Source organism: Physella acuta, unplaced genomic scaffold (assembly GCF_028476545.2).
Source record: "Physella acuta isolate Inbredline_101_S28 unplaced genomic scaffold, ASM2847654v3 ptg001599l, whole genome shotgun sequence".
NCBI lineage: Eukaryota > Metazoa > Mollusca > Gastropoda > Physidae > Physella > Physella acuta.
The window spans coordinates 14,877-37,075 of record NW_026733113.1 but is presented as its reverse complement, the minus strand read 5'-3'; the positions used below and the strand labels follow the sequence as shown (position 1 = coordinate 37,075).

Sequence of the window (22,199 nt, the reverse complement as noted above, 5' to 3'; positions counted from 1 at the left end):
TGACTTTTTGAGCCTAGCCTAAATGATGGGCGTTGGATTGAATAATCTTTTTAGTGGAAACTTTTGATTTGCACCCACCCCCTCAAACTTTCAATTTGCACCCCCCCCACTCAAACTTTCGATGCGCCAGAGGACGTATGCCCAACCCCCCCCCCCTCCCCGCTACGCCTCTGGTTGAGTCTAAACACACTAACACACAACCTACTGGAGCCATTTTAACGAAGATCAATATCATAAAAACAATACCTGATACATTTTAATAAAGGTATGAAAATTAACTGTGAATAACGCGCTCGTTGGCTAATGTATTGTAAATCAACAACAGCAACAAAAAAAAAAAAAAAAAAAAAGAAAACTAGGGCTTTTATGATAAAATAAAGAGTTATTAAAGAGCGCTAATTTTATTGCTTGTTATGTTCATTGAAAATAAGAGCTTATAGAGCCTATAGACTATACATAAATGGGTCCTTATATAAATAAATATATTATATATATATATATATATATATATATATATATATATATATATATATATATATATATATATATATATATATATATATATATATATATGTATATATTCAAGCTAGATTAAATTTTTATAAAACGTTTTTGCATCTGTCTGCGAGTTTGAATAACCAAATCAATAGGCCTAGCCTACAAAGCAGAAGAGAGAAGGCCGCGAGGACATATTTTGTTTCAGCGTTCTCATTGGTTAAAATTTTTCGTATACTAACCCAGATGAACGTGTAGCAGATTTTAATAATAAACCAAGCAGCAGTCTGCAGTGAACTTGGATTCTAGCAGTAACACCCCGACATTAAATTTCGGCAACCGTTAGCCGGGAACAGAATGGGTCGTTCGAGACACATTCATCTTAGAAAATATTCCTTGTATCGACAAAAACAGTTTACTTGTGATTAATAGTGCATATTTTAACTATCGTATTGTATTATTTTTGGTTGTAAATTTGAGTGTCTGCCTGCGAACTCGTTCACACAGGTCAAGATGTACAATCAGCTGTTTTGCAGAACAATGACCACTCCTATTTTACAAATTTCAGTCCGCATAAAGTCAGTAAACTTATCTAAAACGGTATCATTTCTACAAGTGCGCTGTTATTCAGACGATTTCCACAAATTAAGAGAAAAGGGAAATCCAAATGGAGATGTGCGCAAGGAGTTTCGAAATGTTACGAGTTTTTATTACCAGAGTGCTATTGATGCCGCTGCTATGCAGGTAGGTAGTAGGTACTGTTAAGTACTGTAGGTCTAGGTAAGACTAAGACTTAAGACTAAAGCTAATAAATATTAAAGTTAAAGGTTGGTTAAATCCCCCCCCCCCTTGTTTTTAATGTTCAAATAGTGAGAAAATAGGTCTTACCATGAGATTAATATTTAATAAAGAAGTTAAATTGAATGGGCATGGGTGTGTCAGTTAAAATATAAATAAAACTAAGCCAGGTCAAAATAGTAAACAAAGACCCAACATCAGCTTAACTTAAAGAAAGAGCTAATTTTGGAAATTATGTTATTGATGGAGCCTTTTTATATTTAAGTCCCATTGACTCGAGATTAATGTCTAGCAGTTAGACAGTTAGACCTTTATAATATAAGTATTATTTAGGGCAGGGCCTAGCCTAGGCCATTTATTTTCAGTAGGACACACACATAGGGGCCTATTTATAATTGTATAAATAGTTAATACTTAATGCTTTTATTCTTCAACGTTAAGCCTTTACTTTAATCTAATACCATATTATTCATTTCCACAATATTTACAACTTATTGGTGTTTTTCTTTAACAAAATAGGAAGATACTGATGACACTTCACTTTATTTTGATTATTATTTATGCTTATAAAGCATGAATTCAGTAATCATGTTCTGCAAATCAAGTTAACATATGTTGGTTGTAGGCATATTTCTGTTTAGCCTACATACCTTTAGAACCATGGTTTTTAAAAATTATCTTCTGTACATTAATTAAGTCAGCATGCCTGATTTCAACCATCTGTATTAGATATAAAAACAATTAAAAACATCTTAAGTCTATATATTAAATTTCCAAGGATGCATCTAGCCATCTGTATTAGATATAAACACAATTAAAAACACGGGAAGAATGTTTACACCGGTGTCTGAAATCTTCTTTAAAAAAGGGGTGTTAGGTTACTGGTAGTTAACTAAATACACACATGGCTGGCTAATGTCAATGCTAACCCTGTCCCTAACCCTAACCCCAACCCTGGTCCAAACATACGCCTAACCCTAATTTCTAATCATAAAATTAGTCGAGATTACAATACTACTAACAACCCAACACCCCTTTTTTTAAAGAAGATTCCATTATCGGACACTGGTATCTATAATCATCCAAAAACACCTATGTATTAAGTTGTCATGATTGCTTTCAGCCATCTGTCCGCCTTACCCCGGCAGCAATCTTGTATTCTGGTAAAAGTCCAGATAAGAGCCACATTCTTGTAAGTAATGTTTGTATACTGTTATAACTAATCATTCACTATTTATTATTTTTTGTACACTTTAAAGTTATCTATTATTATTCTTGCCAGAAAGTTAAAAAAATCTCAAGTAAAGTTATTGTGACTCTTATGTTATTGCAAGGGTTCTTAGTTAAAGAAAAGTTTGCTTTTTTTTAAGCAAGAATATTTTTTAATGTAAGAATATCAATTCAAATAAGAAATGTTGTTATGGCATTAATAAAATGTAATAATTTTATGTAACTAATAAAGACAAATAAATAGGCCTAAAACTTAGCTAATAGTTTGTTTTAAAATTAAAGTCCAAATAAAAATGGGTTGAATCAGACTCATGATTTATTTACTGGAATAATTGCAGTGTGTTCCTGTTTGTGTGATCTTAAGCCACAACATATGCACCTTGATTGCTAATTAATTAGTGATGTAAGAATGTTAAGAGCACACACACCTTGTTAATAGCAAGATTAGTAGACTGACCTTTGACCCTCTACGTGCACTTTGCACTTTATCTCGTTTGTTCCTCTGGTCTAGCTGAAGCGACCTATTTAAACACACCGATAAAGGCGTGACCTATTTTCTAAAAATAATGTGACCCTCCCCCTTTTCCTTGCCTTTTATCCGCTTTTGTCCCTGAATCTAATTATATTTTCTTTCTTCACAACACTGTTAAGCAGGTCACCAACGATTTTAGATCTATAGGTCAATGTGACTTTAGTTGAAGGTTCTGTTGCACCAGCTTCGTTTGTTAATTAATTCCCTCTTTTTTTTTTAGTGATTTGTAATGTTGAGTTGTTCTACACGTTTTTTTCCCATATTCAGCAAAATCAAATAGACCCTTTACAAATTAAAATTAATACATTAATTTTTAATTAGTTTTAAATATAAATTAACCTAACCCAAAACTTATTGGCATTTATTTATTTGATGTAGTAAACTTAGGAGACATCAGTTTTTCTTTTTAGTAGGCATACATCGCCATTGTGTTTTTTCTTCTTAACATATTTTGATAAAAAGCCACACTCGAAGTTATATATTTTAAAAATTTCTATTCAGTAGACCTCAGAAACAAACACATTTAAATGATGTTATGTACTCTTAGAAATCTTTGTGCCCGTTTAAATTTTTCTGTTGTGTGAAAACCATACATAATACATAAAGTTTTGGTCATTGACTGGGAGAGACTTCATGCGACCTTGTAATCGTATCTCCGCGGGTTGCCGACAACGGGGGATAACCTGTACTACTGACCGCAGATGACCCCCGACCCGTACGTTGCGAGGTGCTAACCTCAGCCGACCCGTCTAGCCGAGTAACTATGATATTTCGTAGTGTCAGTGTGGTCTATAGCAATCCCTAGGGGGGGGGGGGGGAGAAGATGGGCACACGAGCGTAGTTACGTTGTGGACCGGGTTAGGCAGTTACCCCTGGCGACCTGACAGTTTGAACCCCCCCCCCCCCACCCACCGATGGCTTTATTTACACGAGGGGGTAAGCCCACAGGCCAGTGATATAAACAGATGCGATAAGCCGTCGTTAGTGCCAGCTGCTTTAATGCCCAGAGCCGTGTGGCCCATTGTGGACACAGTGACATTGTGCACGTACAGTTATACGCCAGAGTTCCTTTGTACGCTATAGCGTTTGTGTGTGTATGTATGGTACAGGTATGTTGTGATCTATATGCAGTTACATTGTACGCTGTTGAAGTTACTTTTTAAAGCTAGTTATTTTGTAAGTTTCTTTGAAGCTGCACTTACTATGTAAGCTGCTACTATAGTCACTTTGTAAGATGTCCACTACTTTACTTATGCTACGTGACTTTGAACACTGCAGCTTCTCCATAAGTTTGTCAGCTGTAGCGTTACTTAGCCCAGTAAAAAAATGTCTTGGTCTGGTATGTAGGGGCCCCTACTTCACATTCCCTATCAGCTGTGCATGTCGTGTCTGATGCACTAGTCAATGCTAGCTCGTCCTTCACGTCATGAAACATGATCTCAATACAAAACATAAAGCCGTCACACTTTTTGTACAAGTGATCTCCCCGAAATTATTTTTTTCTCTGTAAGCCTAATTTTTTTTCTAGGCCATACGGCTGAACCATGACCTAATTGTCGTGGTGTCAACAGCGCCCCCTTCTGTTACGTTGTACTTGTGTATTGGGAGTGTAGGCTACACAAATTAAAAAACAGCATCTTCAAGTTTTCAGCGCGTTAACACGTGCTAGTTCACATGCTGTTGTCACGTGATCATCAAATCAATAATTCTGTCCCTATTCTTTTACCACTGAAGCAACAATTCTTCACTCGTTGAATTAAACAGAGAATTAATTAACGACGTCTCGAAAAATATTTAATAATGAATGTTGATGGATTTCTGTATTTTCATGTCATGTAGCCAATGCACGTTGGCTGATGTTGTTTACAGTCGTAGTCCGCGATATGATTTGTTTACATGTGTACCTGCTAGGCATTCGATTTGAGCTGAGGCGGACACACCGATCGCGCGCACCTGTACAAACATGGCCACATGTGAACGTGTGGCTAATACAAGTCTGTATCGATAGATCAAGACGTGGGTAGTGTCGAGGGTGGCTCGCTTGAGGAATTAAAAAAATTGTATAGGGCCTACACTTTTTAAAAATATTGATTTTCATGGTTGTTTTATTTAAAAAAAAAAAATTAAGAAAACTATTTTGATTTGAGGGCTGAAATAATATTATATTTTTTTTTAAATATAGGGAGTGACTCATGAATGTTGAGTCCGTCATGGGAAAGGGGAGGGTTAAAAATAGCTAAGCCTACATTTTGTGTTTGTTAAAAATAAAATGTTATAAAGCATTACTTTGTTTAGAATAGTCGTTATTTAAGGACAAGGGCGGAACATTGTTTACTTTGCGTTGTTTTTGTGATGACGTAGAATGTACAAGCTGAAAATTTGCTGAAATTACATGGTTAGTGTAAACGACCCCTATAGAAAATTTTAAAATATTCCTTATGTAAATTAGAAACAATCGGCCCCCGTCTTGATCAACAGGGTTTATTCCATGCAGGCCTGTCACGTGTCTATCTCATGTTGGTAAATGTTGCGCTTTCTCGCACCGTACTAAGGGCGATAACCTACTTGATGGGAATACTACTGTACTAAACGAGGTCAATGTCAAACCTACAGACTTCCTTCCCCTTTCTCCTCCTCTTTCTCTCCCCCCCCCCCCCCCCCGCCCACTGCGCGTTAGAACAGGTTGCTATTGATTTAATGCTAGACTAGTGCATTTGGCAAGATTCTTGCAGTCACATCCGAGGTGAAAGATGCATTGTCTTGGCTGTCCTTGTACCTGTTAACTTTTTGCTAGTTACCCTTTTCACTACTTAACCTTTGCATATGTGCTCCCCACATGCATTGCTTATTACTACCTAGTGATCCTTACATTCAACCAACTAGGCCTTCTTCTAATAATTGTTTCACTGAGTCCTACTGTTTGTTATTAAAATCAGTGAAAAGATAAATATATCATACACTATCTACAAAGTTCTTATAGATAAAAATGTTTACTAGATGATGATTTCTTTGTGAACTGAAGTGAATCAAGATAATGTTCCCTGTTTGATAAAGTACACCTGTATTATATCCCTTGTACTAATATTGATTTGTCTTGTTTACAATCATGTAAACAAGGCCAGCCTTGAAGGTAGAAAACACACTGTATTTCTACAACCATTGCACTTATAGTTACCATCAGGAAATATAATTTGTAGGTTTTTTGTAAATTTAGTTTATTAGTTTAAATGGATTTCATTTATTGAAAGAGTATAAAAAACATACTAACCAAATAATATAAGTTTTCTCTAATATGATGTTTGGGCTAGGGAAGCCTGCATGTTTAAATCATCACTTTGTATTTTCAAGTTTCTAGGCCTAAGTGATGCATTTTAATAAAGGCCAATAGAACTTTTCTTGGTATTGTTAAAAACACCTCATGTGTTCAGGGGCGGAACTACAGTGCCGCCAGACCCCGCAATGCGGGGGGGCCCACGCCATTTAGGGGCCCAGAGCCGACCATAATACATTTTTTATAGTTTAAAAAAAGTAACTTTTCTTTCATTTTTGACTTGATGGTTGTTTTGTAAAAAATTACCGTAGCTGCGTTTGATTATATTTATTCTATAGACACCAGCCCACGCTCTTGTATAGGCCTATTCTTTTTCCCTTTGTTTTTAAACCACTGTGAAAGCCGAGTCTTTCTCCTACAATTAAACTTATAAAAGATAAGCAAATGTTCAAACCACTTCCATGACTTATTTCCCTTTTTTTTAAAAATAGTTAAATAGGGGTGATCATAAACTTCTTTTAATAGATTTGTATTAAACAAATTAAAAGCAATTACTTCTCTTAATTATTATTTTTTTTATAAGTAATTACTAAAGAATGACATTGTATAAAAAGGAAATGTATTAAATCAATAATATTTTAAAAATTAGTAATAAAAATAAAAAAAAAACATAAAAATAAACATAACACGAGACACCATTACTTATACAAAGCTTTCATGCCTTATATTATTTTGACCGACTATTAAGAGACTAATATTAACAATTAATTCAAACTGAATTTCACAAAACACACATGGTGATAGCTGTTAGTATGTGATAATGTGTAGATAAATCTCTGTGATAGCCGAATAATTAATTGGTGTATCGTTTTAGTGAATTGTTAGGAAAAAATGCTAAATTACTCCTACCATTACTGAAGAGTTGGAGACCAAGGCATTGTTAGTAATCTAGTTGAAGTTAAATATTGTGAGCGTCTGATTGTACCTCTAGTTATACTGACTTGCACACATGGGTTTTTTCATCTATATACACTTGTATCTCATTGTTATTCGGAGTTCACTTATTCATTGGGATGTTTATTTATATGACTAGATTTGGTGGCATTGAATGCATTCCTTGTATGGAAAGAAAGAAGCATACATACATTTTTTTCATCATGCATTGTATCTGGAAACTTGATTAAAATCCTTTGTTTTTAGTCACATAAAAAAAAAAAAAAAAAAAAAAAAAAAAAAAAAAACACACATGCTCATACACACATGACATGATTCTGTTGAAATTTCATTTAATTGATGTTTTTAAAATCCCGAACAGGCTAGCAATGAGTATCCTATGTTTGTATTTTATGATTGTTTATATATATATATATATATATATATATATATATATATATATATATATATATATATATATATATATATATATATATATATATATATATAGGGGGGCCTAAAAAGAAATTTTGCGGGGTGGCCCTATTTTTCTAGTTCCGCCACTGCATGTGTTATGTATGAATTGATGTCCCTGTTCTATTAATAATCACCATGTAATTATTGTTCACCCTGATTGACTTACCTTCTGTATATCTTGAACAGAGGAGTGCCCAGTACCTGCACAAAGAGTTGCCAGTACGATTAGCTCACAGGATCAATGGCTTCAGGAATCTTCCTTTTATTATTGGCTGCCATCCTATCTTGTTAAGTGTGGTCAGTATTATCAAAAACAATTTTAGAATCTTTGTAGTTCTTTTGTAAGTTGTTATTATTTCTATTAAATGATTTGGTATTATTAAAAAACTATTTTAGAATCTTTGTATTTCTTTTGTAAGTTGTTATAATTTCCTATTAAAAAGGGTCAGTATTATTGAAAACTGTTTTAGAATTTTAGTATCTCTTAGTAAGCTGTTATATTTCCTGTTAAATGTAAGTAAAGTAAGTAAAGTTCCCTTTCAAACCTGATGGTCTATGTTAAATGTGGTCAGTGCATCATTTGAAAACAAATTTTTATATATATTATTTCCTCCCATTGTCCATATGTCACACAGGAGAAATGCCTACATTGCTTTATTTCCCTCTTTCTCAGCATGAGCTCTACATTCGTTCTTTCCACATTCTGAGTGACTGGAGGCCTGTAAGTTTTTATTTGTAGTTTTTTAATATACATACAAAAATTTACCTTCTATTAAAATTATTAGTTATATTACAAAGCTTTAATGAAGTTCAAGCAATTTACTTGTGTTTGGAACAATATTTAAAAACTTAAAAAAAGTAAAATAAACTTTCTTTGTGTTTATTTTTTTAATGCATGTTTAGAATTCTTTTTGTTTACACTACATTTTAATAAAATCTAATAAATAAAATACAAACTTTTAGTAATAAAATAAAACTTTGTTCTATAAGTTTGCATTAATAATGTATTAAGAATTTTAGAATTGATAGTTTTACAAATTAACAAATTATGATAAATTGTTGTTACAAATAGTTTAATGCATTCCTTTTGTTTGAACACAGATCCGAGATCTAGACCAAGAAGCTCAGTGGTCAGACAACTTGAGAAGTCTCCTAGATGACCACAAGGATGTAGTTACACACCTGGCTGAGGGCTTTTCAGAGTGTCGGAAATATGTCAATGTAAAATATTATTATTATAGCTTTTACTTCCTAACTTTAGAATGTTACAAAGTATATAGGAATTATTTATATAACTTAAATTGAAAACTTATAGTTGACGCTGATCATGGATACTGTGTGGCTGCATTACTGTTTTGTAACTTGTTTTTATATTAAATATGTCTTTTTTTACCTTGCCTGAGACTTGTACTATTTACAAGATAAAATTATCATTGCTCTAGAATAACATACAATCTTTTATTACTCTTTACTTGAAGTGATACAAGTTATATGTTAGTCATGTTAGAACAAATACATAAAACAGCATAATTAAGAAATGCATGATTATTAATATTCCCTTAATTTATTTTTACTAGATGTTTCTAAGTAATTTAAAAACGTTTGTTGTCCACAGGATGAAGGTCTGATTAAAGCATTTCTGGACAGAACCTTGACCTCTAGGCTGGGAATTCGAATGTTATCTGAGCACCATCTGGCTCTGCATGATGAAAAGGTTAACATACATTTTTTACATTACATTACATTCTATTTTATTTATACTTTATAAAACGGCAACTGTTGCCCAGTTATATATAGTAATGCTTTTAATTTATTTAGCATATTTTAGATTTGATAGTTTTGTTTCAAATTTTTTTTTGTATTGTCATTTTAGCCAAACCATGTGGGTATTATAAATATTGCATTCTCACCACGCAAAGTTGTTGAAAAGAAAGCAGAGTTTGTCAGGTGAGATTTTAAATTAAATATTTTTTGATGCTGAGTTTCTTAAGTAAATTTTAACATTTAAAACTTTAAGCTCTCTATTTTTAATTTTTTATAGAGCCAAACTTTGAATTAATGCATACTATCACAACATTTTTCTAGGAGCATTTGTGAAGCCAAGTATGGTGTGGCTCCTAATGTGAAGATCAATGGACATGTAAATACCACTTTCCCTTACATTCAGCCACCATTAGATTATATCCTCTGTGAGATCTTCAAGAATGCCATGAGGTTAGTTATCTGCCACATAAAATAACACTAGGATCTGCAATTTGGCCCTTTAGCAGCAAGAGTGATTAAAAAGCAGTTCTTGTCTGTATTAAAACAATTGAAAAATTTATTGCATGTTTTAAGTTTAGTTAAAACTTGAAAAACAGTACTAAATTATGACTTCAGTGCTCTTGAAACATTTTTTTGCAACATCAACAAAACTTTTAGATTACATCTTATTATTCATTTAAAAAAAGCTATCAACTTCTGAGTCTTTAAGTTTTAAATATATCTGTTTTGTTGGTTGATATCAGAATCATTGTAAAATGTTCTATCTTTGTACTAGGGCATCTGTTGAGTCTCACTTGAATGGTGCTGGTGTTCCTGATATCAATGTAACCATCGCAAACAATGAACATCATTTTGTTATCAGGTTTGTCAACTTTATTTTAACCTTTATTTTTAACCTTTAGATCCAATAATTTTAATTTGAAATAATTTTTTAAAAAAATGAGATTTTGACTACATAATAACATTTATCTGTATCTGTTTCACAAATTATTATAATAATAAAGAATGCCAAACAGAGCTCAGTACAAAAAATATTAATGTGAATTTTTATAATTTTGAAAAAATATACTTAACCATTTCAACCATAGCCAAATTTATATGAATGATTAAGTGGAATAAGTCAAATAATGTGCTATTCCTAACTTGTTAAAGGAAAATAGCCCTTCATATTTCCAATACAAAATCTGTTCACTAAAGTTATTAAAACACTGATGATGAGAATCATTTTTTGTTTATTCATGGTTAAATATCTTCTCACAGAATATCTGATAGAGGTGGCGGCATCCCGGCTAAAATAATGAATAGGGTGTTTGACTACAATTTTACAACTAGTGGTGCTTTACTGGATGATAAAGTAGATGGTGGATTATTTGGTCAGTTTATGAATGCTGATCACACTGGTCCAGCACCAGGCAAGATGCATGGGTATGTTCTTATTATATATGATTTATATTAAATAAATAAATTATTTAGATAAAACATCTTCATTTGTGTTAATATTTGTTGGATCTAATAAATGATAACGCTTGTTGGATCTAATAAATGATGACGCAAACACGTCAGGAGAGTTCCCTTGGAACCTGTAGAGTTGACAGGTATCTGTGACCTCAGCTTATGAAGGGATAGTGTGGTCAGCACCATGCCCAGCCGCCTTTAATTTCAGTAATGTAAGTCAGAGTACACATCAGAGTTGGTATGACACTAGCCAATGAACAAACTCGAGACTTTTAGGTTAGCAGTTGAATGCTCTACCGTTCAACCACTAATACCAACATGTAAGCTGGTTTAACTCCTCTGAAATATAAGTTTCTATTTAACCTGATGGCTGACTTGTTTTTGTTTCTAGAATAAATTTAGGTAAAAATGAAGCTTTACTGTATTCAGTTTCTCAACAAAGCAGGTTTTGAAATTTTGTTGCTCTAATGTAATAAATTTATTTTATGTGAAATAATGTTTCTGTTCGACAGATATGGATTTGGGCTACCTAGCTCTCATGCCTATGCTAAATATCTTGGTGGTTCCTTAACCCTAGAGTCACTAGAAGGCATCGGAACTGATGTCTACCTCAGGCTAAGCCACATTGATGGGAGATCAGAAAGCTTTCGCATATAAATTTTCTATCAGGAATGTTTATTTAAAAATTGTAATTGTAGCATAATCTTTACCTAGTAGGCTTATTTACCTTGTAACATCATTAAAGATATAAAATACCATCATGTGATTCAAATAGATGAAAGCTCTTTCACAGTTGGTGTTATTGTATTTTATAGCCACATTTTCATTTGGTGGTCTGTTCAAAAGTATTACATTTTGTCTTCATGCTTGTATTTACTTTTATTCAATTTGCATTTTTTAAAACCCTTTTGTCTCCATTCATCCCGGTATTTTGTTTCTTTTGGTGAAAGAATTCATTTTTCTTTTTCTGTATCTTAATAAAAGTCAGTTTAAAGAAAAACTACCATTTTTAAAAAACTATAAAACTAAAGTAAATAAAAAAAAATTTCAATGTTAAAGGTAAGAAAAGAATTAATAAACCTTGAAGATGCCCAGCAACCTCCAAGAAGTTTTTATTTTATGGTTTTTCTTCCTGGTAGCATGAAGCAATTTCCACCAAACATTTATAATGAGCAGTATTTTTTCAACTGTATTATTTGGTATTGGTATGTCCACCCATAGTGTATTGGATTACTCAATGATCCATTGAAGAGATTAAGTGGATATGATGTAACCTGTTACATTGATTTAAAAAATAAACTTCAGAATCCAAACTAGTTAATGTGCTGTTTACCTCTGCCAAACTTTTTATGTCATACAGGGCTATGTTGATGACTAAAAAGGTATCATTACATGACTTATGTTAAGTTTTTATTAACCAAAAAGTTTCTTCTGATGCATGACAATTATTATGGGTTCTGACGTTTATTAATGTATACCCACATTTATTTATGATCAAACTATTTGTTCAGATGACTGGGGTTGTTTTTTTTTGGAAAAAAGAATTATATATCTCATCTTTTGAGAAATGAACAATCTTAATGGATCGCAATCTCACTTTTAAAAAAAAAAATTGCTGTAAATTGCACCTGGTTTATTTTGTACCTGTTTTGATTTTTCAGTTATGAAAAAGTTATAAAGGATTGCCATTTTAAAATGATTGTTGTAGTTGTGAACTATTTTTATTTTTGAAAGTGTAGATGGGTCAAATAATTTTTTTGAACAAAATCATTGTGCACTAAAATTACTGAATAGACTGTAACATAGTTAATGGAATATGTATCTGCATTCATTAAAAAAATTCAATTTTAAATTAATTTTGCTTTCTTTGTATGTACAGAATCTCGCACACATTTGAGATCTATTTTTGGATGTCTTAGCATTATTGTCTACTTATTACATTACATGTTTAGGAAGATTGAATTTCTCTCTTGAATATTCTAGATCAAGTAGTTTATTTGGATTTTGTTTCGATTTCCTGGTTTTCTGTGAATGAAATTTTTATTTTTCATTCTGCTCTGCTTTTCTTCAATGCTTGAGTTGGATTTTAATTCATCATTTTATTGTCAATGTTTCTGAATTTTTCAAGTTAATGGCTACATAACCACTGGTATAAAATGTAATTTTTTTTTATTCCAGTACAAATTCAGTATTTTTCTTCCAGCTCGGGGTTGTAGATAGAAACTGCTTGATATTCTTATTTAGTTAAAACAAAACATATGACAATTTTGAATGTCTTTTTTAGTGCAACATTCATTTCTTGTACAAGTGGTGTTTTTTTTTTTTTTGATGAATGATAAGTGCATGAGAAATAACAAATAAAAATATGAACTGAGTCAAGTGTATGTGCTTTGCTTTGAGAGTTTCATTTGTTTTCTTGTCTAAGAAATATAAAATGAGTCACTCAAACTCTCTGTGAAAATAATTGAATAAAATGTGAATAAATATCTTTCTATGGAATCAGAAATAGAAATGCACATTGGAAAGATAAACTTTATTTTTCAGGACCAATTAGTACACAAAATAAAAATAATAATTAAAGGTAGTTAATGAATGATAGAATTAATGAAAAAAAGGCCATTTAAAAAATGAACTGCACCAGTCAGTAAACCTTTAAACATTATTGCACATCTGTATTTTGTAAAACAAAATGTATATCAGAGCAAATTAGACAAATGCGATTTTAAAAATTACATATACAGAAAGCATAGTCCATTTTTGTAACATGCTACAAGGACACCAGTTACAAAATCTGAAAGAATTGTGGTTAGAAAAATCCATATTTTTCAGTACTCTATTTAATAAAGTAAATGCTAAACCATTGGACTAGAGAGCAAGTTATTTTGTAATAGTTGAAGTGATAAAAATTTGATAGTCAGCTGCAACACCCACTTCATTATTGTGTAGTTCTATACTAAATTTTGACAAGAAATAAATACCAGCGGTAACAAAACCAAAAATGTTTCCAATACCATCAAGCAGTATGACATTACTGTATTACAAAGCAGCTTAAATTCTTGTTAGGTTTAATGAAAAAATGACTGAATACAAAGTATAAATTTAGTAAGTACATGGGTTGAAAAATACATGTAATTCAAGTATATTTATATTGGTGGTTTACTATACGTTGTACAACATTGGTATTTCATTATGGATGGTACATTTCTAGTTTTTAATAATTATCACTTTTGTCGCTGGTTAAAATGTTCATAAAAGAAACTACCCAAGAAAATTTCAAACTGAACATCAGATAATAAATAGTATTACAACATAACAGTGATAGTAAGAATAATTCCACTAACAAAGGTTCTTATTGTTGCAAAAAAAGGATCCCACTGTTTAATCTAAATGTCCAGCATCCTTGATTTTGACGTAGCGTGATGCTAAGAAAGCTGCAATGAATGATCCAACTGTGAGGCAAAATGCAAAAATATAAAATGATTCTTCATCAAAAATATCTTGGAATGAAGGAAAATATGCTGAAAACTTTTGAGCAACTTCTTTTCCAGGATTGCCTTTAGGGAGCATCCTCAGTTTGCTGTCTTAGGACTTGTTCTCAGTTTATTAACAGATAGACCTACTTTACAAAGAGCTGAAACAAAAATATTTTGTATTTACAGGTAATAACATGAATAATAAACTCAATGAGATGTAGTTGTAGAATGAGATGTAATTTTAAGTTAGCATAAATCACAACAAATTACTGAAAAGTTCTGTTTGATTTATTATTATTAAGAACTAGTAAGTTTCTAAATTGTTTTTGTATTATCATTAGATATTTTATTAGTTAACTTTTCTTTTATTGTCTTAGCTTAACATTTGGTATTTACTATTTAAATCAAACATCTAATTTTAATTGCTTTTGTTGTTTTACAAACCAACATTCAGCCCAGATCAACTAGACTCTACAATCTTGATTTTAATAAAAGTCAAGTGACTGTGTAATTGTGTAGCAGTTTGTAATGTAAGTTACTAATAAAAGTAATTAAAAATTAAGTAGCTTAACCACAACCTCAGTGTGGGGATGGTATGGTTTAGCAGTAGACCATTAGAATGCGAGCCCAAAAGAAATTGAAATTGGAATCTGGCATCTGGATTCAAGTCAGTTGAACATCCCTGAGTCCATCCAGCACTCACATTAGGGAAAGTATAGGCTGACCACATCACTATACTAATTATACTTTGATATGCTGAAGTTACAGAAACTGGTGAACTCTAAGTCTATTTCACTCGCCCTATGGACTGTTTGGTTCAAAAAGGGAACTTTACTTAACCTCAAAGACTCAAAGCTGCCTCACAGAATCACTGTCACTAGTTATTAAAGTCTTAACAATGAGGCAACGTTTTCGCGCATTACCTAGCCTCGGCCGATTTTACGCACCTAAAAAGATAAATTACCGACTAGACTAAGAAAAAAGAAATCTAATAACTAAATTAAATAACTATAATTAAAATAATACTAGTGAGTTGATGAGCGCTAGGTTCTTCAGTTTATCAATTTCAATTGTCATTTGTGAGTTTGATATGGAGTATTGAGTATAGTTATAGATCTAGTAATCTAGTATTACTAGTATAATATATCGGCTAATATCGCATTATCGGACACTACTCTACTACTGGTACTTGTAAGAATGATGCAGGTACTGATGTACTCTTGAGTCTGATGTACAGATGTATTATTGTAGATTGGGTGTAGGCTAAGAAATCCCCCAGCCCCAACTAAAAAAAAATTATTTAATTTATTTAGATCTAGGCCTAACGGCCTAGGCTAGGCTAACGTACTATTAATTTTAATTTAACGGACGTAACGTTCTCCGGACTTAATCTAGAATTCTAGATTCTAGATCTATTCTAGACTAGATCTAGTAGTAGTTAGTTAGATCTTGATCCAGTCAATATACTATTACTGTATCTAATTATAATACTATTATATATAGGCCTATCTGTAACAGATCTACAATCTATAGTAAATAATAGAAATAGATCCTACTTTACTTTATTGTAACTTTATATTTATTTTGTGGAAACTTCCACAAAATTTCAGTGGTTTCTCTTAATACCGAAAATACCAAACTGGTAAATTAATGACATAATGCAAAATAAAATAATACAACGATCCTAAACCTCAATAATAATTTGTAGCTAATGGTAAACATCGATGAATTACTTTTTAAAAAATTCCAATCTATTCGGTAGTCTGATTATGTATGCTAGGTTACCGGGAGAAAAAGAATTTAAAGGTCTAATATTAAAATATAGTTAGTAGGCCTAGTCCTATTTTTAAAAATTAATTATTAATTCCACAGTGGTTTCCTCGGTATGTCGAGAGTATGGGATTGGGAAGGAACTCTCCGCTGGTTACTGACGAATAAATAAAAATACTGTTTAGAAAAATACAAGGCTACAATAATGTATAATGTAAACATTTTATTAAGATGTAATTTAGTAGTACTCGCTTCCATATGTCCTACAAATATTTTTAAACATTAAGAAAAAATAGGTGCGCAACTATTTTGTTTTTAAAAGTTGTTCTTCGGGTAACTAGTAATACCGCTGAAAAAAATGTAAAAGTTTACGGGAAAAAAGTAGCTGTTTGATAACTTACCAGATTAGAGAGTCGATGTCTGAAGTAAAAGAAATATTCTAGCCTAATAATTTAATTTAATGTTTTACATGTGATGTGCTTCAAACGTTGAACAATAGATATTTATTTGTTGATCTAATCACTAGTTCTTGTGACCCGCAAGTTCATCTTTCACCAGTGACATGTTACCTAAAGATGTAAGAAATTATAAGTTTAAAACTACAATAAATTTTATTTATACCCTAAAATAAATTAAAACTTTTAACTTTTCTTTTAGTTTTAAGTTTAATGTTTAATATAAATAGGGGCCTAATAAATATAAATATATTATTATTATTATAAATTATATATTAAGTTTAAGTCGTGTAAAAAGTTAGGGCCTACTCTTACTCTACTACTACTACTACTACTGTAGATCTAGAGAATAATCTAGATTCTATCTAGATCTATATCTACTACATATTTAACATTAGTTAGTAGTTAGATCTCTCTAACTCTAGATTGAGAGATCTAGAAGTAGAATGATCATCATTCATCATGGTCATGACTATTCAATATTCATGACTAATTCAACTAACTGCCAACTGGACTGTTCTAAAATCTAAAGATTCTAACTGATCAAGTCTAGGGTAATCTCACGATATAGCGTGGGAAATTATCTGGTAAACTGGTAATCATAATGTTTGTTAAGTTTCAGTAGCATTTGTAGCTTATTTGACTGTTGAAATAAAAATAAAGTCAAGTGCATCAAATTAATTTTTAACTTAATTTAAAGTGTAATTGACAGAAAAATAGCAACAATTAGGCCCTAGTTATTTAAATATTATTAATAAAGTTGTGTGTAGGAATTAATGTTTTTTAAAGAAACGCAGAAAAAAAAACTTTCAGAAGATTTGCGACAACTAGATCTAGATGTAGTAAAATTAAATAGGACAATTAAATTTACTAAAGTTAAAAAGTAGTAAGTAGAATTAGAACAAAAGAATTAGCAAAACAGTATTTAAAATGCAACTAAAATCAATCCATGCACATTTTTAAACATTATGTATTAAAAATAATATGGTGGCAAATAAATGATGGTTTACAGTATTTCCTGTGGTTTCCGGAATAGCTCAATAGACTACGCTTTTGTTACTGCTGTACGATTCGGGATAAATAACCGACGCTATATCGTGATTTTACCAAATCTAGATCTAATCACTAGAAATCTAGTAAAAATATTGGAGTATTTGAGTAAACTTTTACTTCAGTAAAAGCAAAGTAACCCTAGCCTAACATTACTCAGACTCTTGTGGTTAATCACTAACCAGTCCAGTGTAACTCTAAGACACTAGATCTAGTACTAGATCAGATAGTACACACTAACTAAGCTGAGCTTCTAATAGTAAAAACCTTTGTGATTGTTATTCATCCAAATAAAACTAACAGAAATAAAAGCATGCTTTTATTAAATATGCCTAGTCTTACTAATTATATTCTTTATAACTCAAAACCCTAGCTATTACTTAAATGATCTGCTGTCAGTAAATAAATTTTTTCTCTTTATAGTCACGACAAGCTCTACAGTACATGTTATACAATGTTGTGTATGCCACAAAATTTTCACCATGTGGACGTTACCTTGCAGCTGCAAACAAGTTCGGTGATGTTGCTATATTTAGGTAAAAATACTGTTTCTGTATTTAACTATCTGATATGGATCTTGATATGTAAAAATTTTTACTTAACATTATGGGGTCAAATCTTTTCTGTGATTTTTGCCTTTGATATATTCAATATATTGTATATATATTGTGTATATATATTGCGCATATATGTATATGCTTATATTTTTAAAAAATTAAACCAAAACCATTGGGATTAAATGTTTTAAACTTAATTGTTTCAGTTTGAGTGCAGCCTTGTCACCAGATGTATGTGATGAAGCAAAATGTCCCATATTCTCATTTAATGGTAGATGATAAACTTAAGATTTACTTTAGGCATATTACCAATTATTTAGGCCTCTAGTAAAAATATTTTTTTAGTTTCTGATGCTAGTTGTACAATAGAGTATCATAGAAAATAGTTGTTTTCTTTCTGTCTGTATCATTGATAGATTCCATGTTTAAAGTAAATTAAAGTCCAGGTTCAAGCCTTATGGTCCAAGGGGGCAGTTGAAGTAGAGTTCACCTATTTCATTGACCTTGGTATATTGAGTGATAATGATAGATTCCATTTTTAAGTAGTAGTAATTCTATAAATCTAGCAAGGCAACAACTTGTCATAAATGTAGAATAGGTTGTGATGCTTAAAAAAATAACTTGAAATTACTTATATTTTTTCACAGCGTTTAAACTTTAATTTTTTATTTTGTTGTTTCATTTCCTAGTTTGTAAACATGGTGGGATTTACTGTCTCACAAGCACAGATACTTTCTTAATATGGTGAGTATATATATGTTCAAAGCACTAAATAACAATTAAATAGTTATTTTATTTAAAAGTTTTAATTCAGAATATGATCAGAAAATGAGTTTACTATTTGTTTTACTGCTAATACAGTCCATAATTATTTTTTTTGTAGTGCTGGAGAAGGGGACATCCAGGCTTACAAATGGTCTGATATCATCGCAAAGGTGAGTCCATGAAATATTATAGTCTAACTTTAATTTAACCTTCAAGAAAGTTATAAAAAAGCTTGAAAAAAAATCTTAACACTATGATGTTTATCTGTTTCTTTTTAATGTAATTAAATTGAGCGTAAAAAAAGAATATTGTTTAAATTTCTGTCTTAACTTTCAGAACCCTAAAATCACCTGGTCACTTTCCATTCCACAAAAGTAAGTAAAGAACAAAAAATAGTAATAAAAAATTAAAGATAAAATGTCAAAATATTAATAAAAAATAGTAAGCAGTAGATTAAGAAAGAATTAGTACGTAATTGAATAGAAATAACCATTCATATTTAAAATCTTAAATGTTTTTTTTTTTTAGAGGTGTGTTTACACATCCTGAGGTGAATTCGTGTGTCATTCACTCTGACAGTGTAAGTTTACATTTTTATGTTACAGTTACACGCTCTTGGCCTGAAAAGTTGTAAAAAAACTTTCTCTGGCTTAGTACTTGTTAATACTTTAGCAGTTCTACTAGCGTTGATTTTTTTGGAAATTAAAAAAAATCAGCTGAGTTGTTGAAAATCTTTTAAGAAAGAATTATATGATTTCTTAACTTTGCAATAAAAACATTTCTATGAATGTAGCTTTGCTTTTATGAAATCTAGCCACCAACTTACATGTTGTTATCTTGTAATAAAAATAAGTATATGATCAGTGTTAAGCTGTTCTGATGTTTTCTTTGATAAAAAATTATCTGTTTTACCATTGGACATGTGAATATGTACTTTGAGAATTTGTATCCATGTTTTCTACAGAGTAGCTCCACCTTGTATGCAGGGTCAGGGGATAATTTGATCCATGCATGGGATATTGAAAGTGGAACCTACCTGGTAACCTTCTTTAACAACTTGGATCAGTTGTGATGTGACCAATTAATTTTTTTTTTTAAATTATCATTTACTTCATGAACAGTGAAACATTCTTGTATTAAAATTTTATTTTGTTTAGTTTTATCAGCTGTAGGAAGCCTGTTTTGTTTTCATTCTTAGGATGCTCTCAGTGGACACAGCAGCTACATACACTCAGTCAAAGTGAAAGATGATGGGAGGGGGCTGATATCTGCATCAGAAGATGGCTCTGCCATTCTTTGGGGTAAGCTTTGTTTAGAGCTATTGTATATCTGAACTCGTTTTCTTTTAAATGCTGTATATTTGACACTTCTTGGCGTTTGAGTAGCTTATACTAAGGCTTAATTTTAGTGAATTTTTAAATTTATTTTATTTTCACCTTTCAAACTGACATTTTCCTGGCCACCTGCTTGCTTTTATTTTGTATGCAACCATAAAAAAATTTTCTTCTGTTTTGGCCTCCTATCCCAGATATCAGAAAGCGAGAAGCAACAAATATAATCAAGCCTTATGAAAATGACATGTGTGCACGACCACACATGGGCAAGTGGCTGCAGTGTTTGACTCTGGATGAGGAAAATTACTGGCTTGTAAGTCTGGTTAAAATATTGTGTATGTTTTGGTACCAGTTTTCAACTGTGGCCTTACTTGTTTAATGGGGATTGACAATAATAGTAAAAAACAACTAATACACTGTCTAGTCAGAAAATGGCCTTTTCTAAAAATAGGGATGTGAGAATGTTATTAGTAATATGATAACTTATGTTCTGGAAGAGTTCATTGTTAGGTGATAGCTGAAAAAATATTTAAAAAATCATGGGGGTGTTATACTAGTGTTATAATAATGTCACAATTATGTAATAAGTGCTATTGAATAAGAAATAGTGCTATAGAATAAGAAATAGTTCTTTAGAAATAGTGCTATAGAATAAGAAATAGTGCTTTAGAAATAGTGCTATAGAATAACATAGTGCTATAGAATAACAAATAGTGCTTTAGAAATAGTGCTATAGAATAAGAAATAGTGCTTTAGAAATAGTGCTATAGGATAAGAAATAGTGCTTTAGAAATAGTGCTATAGAATAAGAAATAGTGCTTTAGAAATAGTGCTATAGAATAAGAAATAGTGCTATAGAAACAGAAATGCTACAGAATGAGAAAAAGTGCTATAGAATTTGTTTTGTTGATGATTTAGTTGCTTGGTGGAGGACCAACACTTACTGCTTGGCATCTGAAAACCTTGACCCCTACAGCGACCTTTGAAACTCCTGGTGTTGCACAGAATGTAGCTATGTTCTATGAAGATAAGGTTTGTTTATGCTTTTTGTTTTCCTACTGCTAGAGACTGGCACATAGTCAGTTTTTTTACACAAATTTTGTCAGTGTATTTTTTTTTAAAAGTATAAAATAAAAATTTGAAATTTAGACAATAGATAAAGGCATTTCTTAATCCTTAATATCAGTATTTGAGAAAACAACTGCATTAATCAGAAAAAAAGTCTGTAAATTAAATTCAATTTACCCAATATAAAATGTTTTTTTGCAGATATTTTCAGCGGGGACCAGCAATGTGTTCAATCATTGGTCCATCACAGGGGAACATAAAATGGCTGTACCAGTCAGCCCCACATCTGTGTATAGCATTGATATCAACACAAATAGCAAATCAAACAAGGTGAGATTGACCTCCCCTTGTTCTTGTTGTAATATTAAAATTTAATTTGTTTTACTGTTCCACTGATTTCTTTTAAGTTATTTATGACTAGGTTAAGTTGATAATAATTCTTGTTCTTGTTGCTTTGCTGTTCTACTAATTATTTGTTTTAAGTTATTTATGACTTTGTTAAGTTGATGTAATTCTTAATTTTCTTTAAAAATTATTTTCAGGTTCTTACAGTAGCTGGCAGCAGTGAAAAAATTGACGTCTGCACAAATTTTGGCTATTGTGCATTTTCCCTGTCATTTATGCCCCCTGCTTCTTGATAGTTCTGTGTTCATATTCACCTCATTGTAATGATAATGTTCATGTTTTCTTCAATAAAATTTCATGTCATTAGCAGTGGTGCATGGCTGATTTTAATTTTGCACTGTCTTTTGTCTAGTTTTTATTTTATAAT

General features: G+C 31.4%; 2 protein-coding genes and 1 long non-coding RNA gene across 4 annotated transcripts; 2 read left to right on the top strand and 1 right to left on the bottom strand.

Moving 5' to 3' along the window:
* Nucleotides 1–744: 744 nt before the first annotated feature.
* LOC131929115 (3-methyl-2-oxobutanoate dehydrogenase [lipoamide] kinase, mitochondrial) lies at nt 745–13,339 on the top strand. The gene is made up of 11 exons (XM_059285318.1): nt 745–1,239; nt 2,417–2,485; nt 7,923–8,033; nt 8,410–8,457; nt 8,838–8,957; nt 9,352–9,450; nt 9,610–9,683; nt 9,822–9,950; nt 10,276–10,362; nt 10,761–10,925; nt 11,468–13,339. The coding sequence occupies exons 1-11, from the start codon at nt 1,009–1,011 to the stop codon at nt 11,610–11,612; spliced, it is 1,278 nt and encodes a 425-aa protein (XP_059141301.1). The 5' UTR covers nt 745–1,008; the 3' UTR covers nt 11,613–13,339.
* A 134-nt stretch (nt 13,340–13,473) lies between these two features.
* Nucleotides 13,474–16,038, bottom strand: LOC131929113 (uncharacterized). Of its 2 annotated transcripts, none has more exons than XR_009383893.1 (2): nt 15,990–16,038; nt 13,474–14,586 (listed from the first exon to the last, which is right to left on the bottom strand). It is a non-coding gene; the product is annotated as an uncharacterized LOC131929113 (long non-coding RNA). The 2 variants fall into 2 exon arrangements; XR_009383892.1 differs by having other exon boundaries at nt 15,985–16,026.
* A 549-nt stretch (nt 16,039–16,587) lies between these two features.
* On the top strand, nt 16,588–22,141 carry LOC131929118 (THO complex subunit 6 homolog). Its single transcript, XM_059285323.1, has 13 exons — nt 16,588–16,775; nt 18,127–18,239; nt 18,467–18,531; nt 18,950–19,004; nt 19,144–19,195; nt 19,362–19,399; nt 19,554–19,605; nt 19,990–20,064; nt 20,224–20,326; nt 20,554–20,672; nt 21,278–21,391; nt 21,629–21,757; nt 21,970–22,141. Exons 1-13 carry the CDS (start codon nt 16,761–16,763, stop codon nt 22,063–22,065), a joined length of 1,026 nt encoding a protein of 341 aa, XP_059141306.1. The 5' UTR covers nt 16,588–16,760; the 3' UTR covers nt 22,066–22,141.
* Nucleotides 22,142–22,199: the final 58 nt, after the last annotated feature.